Source organism: Geospiza fortis, unplaced genomic scaffold (assembly GCF_000277835.1).
Source record: "Geospiza fortis unplaced genomic scaffold, GeoFor_1.0 scaffold54, whole genome shotgun sequence".
Lineage (NCBI taxonomy): Eukaryota > Metazoa > Chordata > Aves > Passeriformes > Thraupidae > Geospiza > Geospiza fortis.
In genome coordinates, this window is record NW_005054301.1 from 668,461 (window position 1) to 679,326 (window position 10,866).

The following is a 10,866-nucleotide window of genomic DNA, read 5'->3' on the forward strand; positions in this document are numbered from 1 at the left end:
GGCCAACAAGGCCCTGCCGGTCCTGGCTCTGCGACCCCGGGCACGGAGCTGCGGCCCCGCTCTTGGCCGAGCCCCTCCCTGCCAGCGCCTCTCGTGCGCTTATTACATTGGCGACTGAAAGCAGAGTTTGATCTGTGATAGTGGGATCAGTAGACTTCCGATAACCCCACTGTTCTTGACTGTTGTCATTTTCTGTCCTGTTATCTAGAGGAGTTAGAATAAATGCCTGAACAAGAATAATACAGTCCATTAATTCATATTTGGGTAAAATGTCCTTGAGAGCCATGGAGCCCTGGTTGAGAAAAGTACAGAATGCAGTGAACAACACTTTTCAGTCTTGCAGACTCTGTGAGTTCTTTTAGTTAATTAGATTTTGCAGGGAAATTATCAGAGCGAGATATTTAGAGATTTAAAAGTTAGAATGCAATTGCTCCTAGGTTATATGTACTGTAAAATGGTGATTGAAACCATCAACTGAAGTAAAAGAAAAAATGCCTGGAGATGCTTGGACTAGTAATGGCATTTGTGGTATGAAAATCTTTGAGGGATGAACATTAACAATATTGCTAAAATCATATTGTTGCCATTTAGAGAGATCATTCGAGTTATATTGCTTTTTGTCTCACCAAAACTACCAATTTGTCCAAGATGCATGAAATTAATACCTAGGCTAGCAAGATCAATGTCAGGTATAAAGATGGAGAAGCAGAAGTGGCAGTCCCAGGACTATTATTTATTCAAATATGGGACTAAGTGCCTTGAACTGAAGTAGCAGTTACAGACAGCTTTGCTTTGGTTGTCCTGTGAACAGTGCACAGGCCTATTGGGTCTGCATGGCAAGGCTTTGGGTGAGAGGCCATATGAGTGGCTTCTGGGACAAGCTGCTGGAAGCTTCCCCTATGTCCAGTTGGCCAAGGCCAATGATGGTAGCACCTCTGGGATAACAATTTAAAAAGGGGAGAAAAAGCCTGCACAACTGCAGCTCAAGTCAGGACTGGGAATATGTGAAACAGCTATGAAGGCATCAAGGTCAGTAAAGAAGAAGGGGAAGCAGTGCTGCAGGCAGCAGAGCAGAGGTCTTCCAGCAGTGGTGAAGACCGTGGTGAGGCAGCTGTGCCCTGCAGCCCATGGGGGACCATGGGGGAGCAGAGGATGCTTGAAGGAAGCAGGTGGCTGCTCAAAGGAAGCTGTGACCCCATGGAAAGGTCACACTCTTCCAGTCAGATGGGCAGATACTGCTGTGTAGCTTCTCAGCAAAAGGATGGTTCTGCAGCAATATTTGTTTGTTACGCTGCTGGGGAGGGTGCTCATTGCACTTCGTGATCACTGAACTAATGTTGTCCTGTGGTAGCAATTAGATCAAGATGCATCTTCAGCTTTTGTACAATGAGATTTTGCAGTGTTGCAAATGACAAGAAAATCAATTTTCTCTCTTTCCAACCACCCCCTGCAAGGTGTTTTTGTTCTCTGTTTGGTTGCAGATAAGGAGGTTTTTTTCAGTTTCTACATGATATATGAAGCCAGAAAAGATATTGGCACACAGGTCATCCTATGCATATAATCTCTGAAGTCTTTTTCACTGCTTTTCACTTCTTGTGTGGTGGAATATTCTGAGCTTTCTAATATGGGGATTCTCATTTATATTGATCATTGAAATCCCCAAATTTGAACTTCTAACCAGTATTTTCTCCAAATATTAGTCTCTGTCAGTCGCCACATTCCACTTCTCTAACTTACTAAAATCCTGGAATACAACACAGAGTCCCTGTGGCTGTCTTGGTATTCTTTGTAGATCCCTGTGTGTCAGTTCCCCTCCAGTGTAACTGCATGGAAGCTAAACAGCCAGGAATTATATTCAGGTCCTTCTGGAGCAGGCTGCTCCAGTGTGGGCCCCCACGGGGTCACAAGTCCCAACATGAACCTGTTCCAGCTTCTCTCTCCATGAGGCCACGGGTCCTGCAAGGAGCCTGTTCCAGCACAGGTTTGCCATGTGGCTGGAAATGTTATCTATCACAAGATAACTTTTCAGTGGCTAATTTTGTGGGAAGTTCAACAAAATTAATTTGGGGAATTACACCTGAGATGTACCTGATTTGTAGGAGAAAAACAAATAACAGAAAAGAAAATCAGAATTTGATAATAGCAGCATCCTCGGAGAGATTGTCTAGGTGGAAAAATGTTTTGCCATGCAAAATGTTACAAGTAGTGTCTGATTGTGTGATAATATGAAAGATGGAATTTGCCTGGCTTTAGTGCAATATAGGCTTGTCTGCATTTTTTACCAAAAGTTTTGTAGTCTAGTGGTTAGTCCTTTCCATTACCTTAGATAAAAATGCTTAATTGATCATAACAGTCAAATGTTCTCCAACTATAATGAATTCCTCCATGTTTACTGAGTCAGTGCTATATTGGGACGATGATAGGTATATGACATAACTACACAAATCACCAGGGTTTATTAAAGAAAAGTCATGTGCTTGTCTTGTATAACTATGCACATTCATTGTATTAGAGGTGACCTGACCTTAGCTGGGATGTTTTGAGTGACTGTTGTCATCCTCTGTGAATGGACAGGAAATTTAGTGGTGCTGCTTTATTTGCAGCTTGAGTATTGTGATGGTATCACTGTCACATTGGTAATTTGAACCTTGGCTTCATTTATTTGAACCAAGATCAAAAAATTCAGAAATCAGAAGTAAGAGTCAGTTCCTCTTCTGTCTGTTATTTATTCTTAATTTGAAAACTAGTTGTCCCTGAGATAGACTGCAATAAAAGCTCTCACTAACTTTATTTATGGGTGAAAATATCAGAGAGCTCTACTGAACAGAATGAGTTATTATTTATCTTTATTCAGAAAACACATGGGTTTGTATAATTGCTTTTAAAAAAACATAGGTTTTGTGACAACTATAACTGTGTACTGGATTTTGGTAATGTTTCAATTTACTGTTCAATACCTTGTCATGATTAAATGTTGCTCAGAGATTTAAATCTGCTTCACATTTTCACCTTTTATTTGAATAGTTTTTTCCTTTTTTGCCAAGGACACTTTAAACTGATACTGAATACTGGCTCTGAATGGATAGGTATCTTTAATGGTTTTCATCTTTATACACTCTTCTAGAATAAATGATTGGGATGCCTAAAATGCTTTGCATTTTCCAGATTTCTTTATATCTTTTCTTTGCCAGTCTCTTAATATTTAAACTCTGAGTTTAAATGTATCTCCTGTATCATGAGATACATGAATTAACTTCTTACACACATGAATTAGCTTCTTACAAAGTACGAACAGAAGAGAGTAGGACAGGACCCATCAACAATTAATATACCTTTCATTTTAAAAACATAGATGCTATGGGTTGACTTTGTCTCCCATGACTGTAAGTCTCCCATGGGAGTCTTCTGTGCACCAGTCAATCATACTTATTTCTTGAATAAGTAATGATAACACACAGCCTTATCTCTCCTCATGAATGTGCATTTTTACAATAAAATCAGAAATAGAACCTAAAAATAGATCCTAAAATGCAGTTGATATCTTGAAATTTCTTAGGCAGCTCTGAGAAGTGTCCTGTATCCCTTAGTAGCCAACTCATTTAGATGCAGGCTACTGCTTCTGTCAGTTACTCATCTCTCTTGAGATATAAGATTACAGAACAAAGATGTAGTTTGCAGCTCAATACAATTAACAAGGGCTTGAAAAAAATATTGAAGTTGTGACACATCTACCTGCAGATTGCCTCAACTGGAAATGTCTTGCTCACCTTTGAGTAAGAGTTGGCATATTGAAAGTTGACATGCAAAAAAGGTTCATTCTGATGAATCAGATACCTTTGGTATCAGGGGAATTGAGAACAACAGAGCATAGAGCAAGTTTTGTTTTGTGTTCTTTGAAGGACCCCAAACAGGATTACAGATCAGACCGTGCCTGGGAAGGCACACAGATGTTGCAGAAGGGCACAAAGAGGATATTCCCTCTATATATGCTATTTTCAGCCAGGACTTTGACATCTGAAGCTGAGTTCGCATATTTGCTTGTAGAACCCATTTCTTGCTGACTGTAGAAAATTAGGAGATGTCATGCAAATGAAATTGCATTAAGAGTAGAGTTTTGTTCTGATGCATGGATTCACTGTCTGAGAAAGTAATTTGTAGTAACAGCTTCAGTTTTCATTCTGTGGCCAGCCAAGAGAACAACACGCATCAATAGCAATTATTGCAATCATAAATAAGAATTCTGCTGTTTCTTTCTTACCATACATGATAACCTAATCATGGTTACCATGGTCTAGGTGAAAAAGGACCATCCAGCAGTTGATAATAGAAATGAGGTGGCAATAATGTTCAGGTCCTAAACATCAACCTTAACCTTCCTTCATAGGACTTTATGTCTGTCCTCTGTTATTTATACATTGACTGAACCCAGTCTTTGTAATCACACGCACACCTCCTTCAGTGTAGAGGATGAATGGGATGCTTTTCAAGTGAGATTATTTCCTTTCTTTTTATCTGTAGTGCTTCATATGAGGCACTATTTCTTGTTTGATGCAGATGCTCTGTATGCTGTGCTGAATATAGATTGGTGTTCATAACACTAGAAGAAATCAATGCAGCTATAAAAACCCAAACAGTGGCCTATGAAAAAGGCTGGCATGTTATTTCCATTGAAAGATAGGCTGCAAAAAATTGCAAAGGATCCACTGATTAACTGGATGTTGAGCTTAAAAATACTTGGACTTTACCATTTTTCGAGTTTAGACAGCTAAGCTAATTTCTTTGCAGTGGATCCTAAATATCAAAGTAGGAAGCCTGGTAATAATACTAATTTAGCAGTCATACCTGGAAATCTTGATATAAATAGTTTTGGCCTTACATATCTGTATATATAAATGCAGTGGGGAGAAAATACAGATCTCCTGTTCCTCAGCCTACTGTATTAATTACAAGCCATTCCAGCATCATCATTTGTTATATACCTGTTAGCTCCCCCCCCACACCAAAAAAAAAAATTAGGTGCCCTACAAATCTACTTTCTTCCTTTTTCTTTCTTTTAGGAGTCTTAGTCTGATTTATTATTTATTTAACATTTTTAGAGCAAAAATGTGGGGAAAAGATCTATTTTGAGGATGAGTGGAGTTTTATAAGGAGTGGTTGTTTTATAAAGCCTTTTTATACGCTTGTGCACAGTGGGTTATGCTAGAAAATTATATCATGTAACAGTTTATGGCCCCTATTTTCTTTTACAATTGGAAGCACTTGAAAAGAACTATTTGCTGTCCTAAAAGTAGGTTTACTTTACTTCAGTTGGCAGACTGACAGAAGTGCAGTGTTACTGTATTCCAGTCCTTAACTGATGTGTTCCAGAGCTTAGTTAAATCTGGTATTATGAAGTCATAAAATGAAATTAATGAACTCAAGGTCTGCATTCCACTGCTTAATAGTATTATGTTACTTTTTAAGTTTCTTGCCATTATGAGTGTTAATACCGTTACTTTATTTAATGTTTAAATATTTTATTTCCTTCAGTTCTTCTGAAAGTTTGTATCATTGCTAGTAAATTATATCATATTTGATAAACCTACAGTATTGTATGTTGATGCTGTGTAGATGCTATACAGACTTATGGTTAAGATATGTCATGATTCCTTTTGACAGCTGGGCTTTTTGAGACCTTTTGCAAAGTCAGTACTGTGCACTGTATTTTGAAACCTTGTCAACTACTGTGTAAAAGGAGGTCAGCTTGACCCCACAATTTTAATCTCATAATTATCATCAGCTAGCTGAAATTTTGATTCATTCTCCAAACAATATTGACAACATGTTTTGGGGTTGATCATCCTACACTATCCTAGTTGTAAAGAAAGGATTTAAAACAGGTATAAAAATTATGACTGTGGGCAAAGGTGGTGCTTCACATTCATTTTGATCATATCATAAAATGGAGCCTAATATGGCTTACTTTAAAGTAAATTGCATTCTATATTTAGTCATTAGTCAACAGTAGAAATTGATTTTAAGAGTTCAGAATCAGATTTTTATAAAAAGTCTATTGATAGAAAGTGCCATGGGATTTAACTATCATCCCTTTATGTGCTGCATTTAAACCTTGTGCTGCATGTAAACCTTTAAACCTTGTTGAGATTGTCCTATGCTATGTCAAGTGCTGGTCTTGATACAAATTCTTCTAATCACCTAGATGAATAATTTCAGTACACACATAATTTTACCTAAAATGCACACTGAAGAAAGCTGTTTAGACCCAAGCTGTGTGTATGTTGATTAGACCCATGGTGTGTAAACACAATGTCATTTCTGAAAGAAACTGAGTGCTCCACTGAGAGGCATCAGAATGCATCTTGGTGTCAGTTTGTTGGCAGTCAGAAACACAGTGGTTTTTTCATTATCTGCAGACTAAAAAGAAGTTTCAGCTGATGTTGTTCACTGATGTACTTGCACCGTTTCCAAATGTCCAGAAATTATTGCTTTCTATACTAATTGTGGATTAATTTAATTTCAATAATGTTTCTATCTTATTCATCCCTTTGCCAGACCTAAGTTGGGAAACCATCGCCTAATGGCATTTCTAAATAAATTTTCAATTTTCTGTGAATAAATGTATGGTGGCCTTGGTTGCTGTCTTTATTGTGACATTTTCATTGTATTTTCAAAGGTTGCCTGTTTCTTCCAGTGCCTAACAAGAATGTTTTCCAAATTAATACAATTCCTATAATTATCAAGGTGTAATTTAACTTGCAGAAATAGAAAAAAAAAGTCTGTAATATTTAAATTTATACACATATAATTATTATATTTTAATGTCAACCATTATATAGAGTTCATCAAACAGTACTAAAAGAAAACATGTATTCATAGTTACCAAGTTTATAATAGAACTTGCTTTTAAAATGGTTACAGAATTGGATGATGCTTTGGCATAGCACATGATTTTAAAAACTAGTTGTATTTTTCTCTTCAAAGCATATCAGCTGTACCATTTTGAAATTGTCAGAATTTTTGGAAGTACAGTATAATGTACTCATGGCTTATTGCTCTTTAGCTCATCATTTTCCAACACCTTGTTATAAAGAATCCTCCTTATGTGACCACACTCTGTACATGCTCCTATCCTGTATTTCCCAGACTCTTTTATGTTGAGATGAGATGTGAAGAAATTAGTAAGTTTCTCTGTGCCATTTTCTTATCCTTTACTCATTCCTTTGCTTTTTGGTGGTGCAGCAGACCTACTGATTATGTCTTGTTTCTAATGTTATTCTTACAAAAAATCTCTGTTGTTAATTTAATAAAATATCTTAGTTCTTCAAAAAGTTTTAATCATTTACATCTAGTATGTTGCTGATATGGTATAAAATACCTCATTGAACTTTCAGTTTTCTGAAGTGGAATTAACTCATCTAGTGTTTGAGTTTGTGATGCTGTCTTTTTTCCTCAATTTCTTTTTTTATCCAATAGTAAACAGGCCTTTGTGATCTGACATGTTTGCTTTAGTGCTGTTAAATGGTAGCAGGTAACTCTTATTACTCTCTTTTAAGTAGGTTTCTTAGTTTTGCAGAATATTATTTTCAGACATTGTGTTCCCATAATAGACTGGGACCTTTTAATCCCCAAGAATGTTGAAATTAATGTTGTCACTGTTGTTCATCGCTTTCATATTCTATAATTACTACTTGAACCAGCTACTCTGTATTACTTAGGACTTAACAGAGAATAATCCTTCATCTTGTGTGCTCTGGAATTAGCTGTTCCAAGAAATCACTTCTCTAAGCCTTGTTCCATTTAGCAGAACATGAGATACCTTGTAAATATATTTGCAATATGCTAAGAAGTATGTTTTCTTAGAGGTATGCACTGTGAGACATAAAAATGCTACTTATGGCATTTTATTTAGGAAGGCGGTGTACCTGTGTCACTGTACACTAATGAAACATCATTTGCAGTGATGTATATGTAGGAATATATAGAACATAATAGGAAAGATATAAACCCCACCACAGGCAGCTAAGGCAAAACAGCCAAACTCTTGTGGAATACCTTCCTGGAAGAACATAAAATGTCTTATTTATCTAAAATGTCATTTGTTTCCCAGTACAGCAATAGTGGCAATAAGGCATACCTGACCCTGCCATTGGCTCAGCCGTCAGGCCATGGTGTTGATAACACCAAGGTCGTGGGCTTAAACCCTGTATGGGCCATCCATATAAGAGCTGGATTCGGTGACCCTTGTGAGTCCCTTCCAACGCAGAATACTCTATGCAGTCTGTGACATTTCCTTTCCCCGCGAGCCCCGCCCGGCCCGGCGCGCTCTGCCAGCCGCGATCAGCACCTCGGACAGCGCCGTGCCCGTCCCGCCGGCTCGGCCGCGCGTCCCGCGCTGCGGGGAGCGAGCGGGGGATGCTCCCGGCTCCAGAACAGCTCGGAAAGGTCTGGCCGTGCTCAGTTTCTGCATCTGCCGAGAAGGAGAAACGGCAGGAACTGGTGTCTGAGTTCTGGGGTAAATGTGCAACGCATACAAGAATGCCACACTGATGGAGGGATGCTGTGGGGCCTTGTGGCTCCCAAAGCGTTGAGTGCCCGCTGTGAGTGAGTGATATGGGTGGAGACATCCAGAGGCCAAGGGAATGATGTGTGTCCGAGTGGGAATGCTGGACAGAGCAAGGAGAGAGGAAGAGGTTGTTACACTACGCTGCTTCCTATTCCTGTCAAGAATAGATGCCAAGTGTGTAAAATTCCACTTGCACCCCTTGTGCACCAGCATAAGCTTAATAAACTATGACAATGAATAGTTTTTCTCTTGTAATTTTCTCTCAGGCATTGCCCCATTTTAGAGATGGTAGTAGATTCCTGAAAAATCTAAAGAAAATGCTGGCTGTTAGTGTGGGGCATGTGATGTGCAGCTGTTGCCCTCCTCACACTGCATGTATGTAGTTTTTCTGAATATGGATGTGGGTTCTTCTGTTCATTACACAAAATATGATCTGCGACTTCCAGTTAGAGACAATGGCGACAATGTTGTTACATACTAAATTTTCTTCCTGATTGCTGTTTTTTTTTCCTCTCTCTTCAGTTTTAGTTTTGGAACAGGTGACTGAAAACAGCCTACTTACTTTCCCCTACCAAATACTCTCTTGTTCTAATTTCTGAGTTGCAAGTAAGACAACAAGATTAACAAATTTAGTTTCACTGAAGTTAATACTGCACATTGGTATTGATCTCAGGAGAATCAGAATTTCACTTTTAGTAATAATCTAAGAAAAAAAAAGTATTTATAGAGTAGAAGAAAGTAAAGACCATAACTATAATTACAGTTTTTTTACATACATGTTTAAATATATGTTATATAGGCAGTAAATAGAAAAGGAATATATTCCTAATTTATAGCATAAAAATACTCCCACTTTCAATGAGCTTTTGCAACATTAGAGGTAAAATATATCAGATGCCTATGTCTGCTGATAATCAATCCAATTTCCAGAATGAGATTAGGCATCATTATAGACTTTTTCTCTAAGCACCTTTCCCATGGGATAGCAATACAGAGGAGGCATGCAGAGTTAATATCTGATTAGAAAGAATAATACATTTTGCAGTTCTAAGACAAGCTAGTTGGGAATTGTCCAGTCCATTTCTCTGGCTACTTACCCCTCCTGAAACTTCCAGAGAAAATATGGCTCCCTAGGTTGCAAGGTGCTCCAGCTGCTTAGGAAGCAAATAGAAGGAGAAAAAACAGCTTATGATTTTCTGAGAGTAAGAGTTGCTTTAGTTAATATATATTTTTGCCCTGATTAGGGATTAAAGTCCCTTTACTTAATTTGTAAAATTGTATGTTTCATGGAAGGGTAAGTTTTCTTGGGTGCAAGTTTCAGGCTACATGAATTTCTCTGCAAATTTCTCTTCCATGCTGTGTTGTTTTCATTAAATGTGTGGAAATGAAACATCTGAGCCTGATGTCACAAACACTGTCATTGTAAGAGCTTGAGAAAAATATTGCCTCTCAGTGTTTTACACCGTGAAAATATGTTAATATAAAGGTAATTGACTGGAATGCTTAAATGCATGCACTCTTTTTTAAAAAAATAATTATTTCTTCTAAAGCAATGAGAGGACTAATAAAATATTAAGTTTATGCAAGAAAGATTTAAGAGAAAAAATTCCCTCTAATTAAAATGAAAATTAAGTAGCACAGAAAAATGTCTCCAGTACAAACTAATTAGTTAAGAGTAAATATTTTGTGGGAGAACAGTCAATATGAGCAATAACATAGTAAAAGAGCAAAAGAAGATAAAGAAATGTAAATTTAAAAATAAATCCTAATAAAAGAAATACACTGGGTAAGCCAAACTTGTGCTGAAAGTAAGAGGGGAAAAAAATTCGAGTTATTTTAAATTGTTAAACCAGACAGTTACCCAGGAGCTTTTAGAACAGAATTCAACTCTATAGCACAAAGCTGTTCGCATGATCATGTACTGTATATTTATTTAGCCAGCACGGTACTCTATAGAGTGACAGAGCTGGGGGGAGCACGTTTTCCTGATCAAAACTCCGGACGTGGCCAGGGGGTTCCCCGGCGCTGCTGCCTCATGCAGCACGGAGAAGTCTCTTCCATGTCCGTGAGGTCGGAAAGTGGTGAGTTTGCCATGGCAAACGCTTTGAGAACTGAGGCTGAAAAGTTGTGTATGGGGAAATTAGGTCTTGAAGGGGAAGTAATTTTTGCGCGGTGCATGACTCAGGCAGTGGGCTGAAAGGGTTAAGTAATCGTCATTAAAAATTACAGTTGACATTTTCTTCTCGGATGGCAGGGAACTGGCGTGCTGCCGGTCCCCAGCGAGAGCGGAGGGCGGCTTGCAC

At 38.1% G+C, this 10,866-nt stretch overlaps 1 protein-coding gene across 1 annotated transcript in view; it reads left to right on the top strand.

The window, feature by feature from the left end:
* The first annotated feature begins 8,089 nt into the window (after positions 1-8,089).
* The window catches only part of EML5 (EMAP like 5), a 92,862-nt gene continuing 90,085 nt past the window's right edge, over positions 8,090-10,866 (top strand). Inside the window, exons 1-3 of the mRNA XM_014310503.2 lie at positions 8,090-8,243; positions 8,304-8,597; positions 10,501-10,644. Of these exons, the coding sequence (XP_014165978.1) occupies positions 8,090-8,243; positions 8,304-8,597; positions 10,501-10,644 (592 nt within the window). The remainder of the gene's footprint in view (positions 8,244-8,303; positions 8,598-10,500; positions 10,645-10,866) is intronic.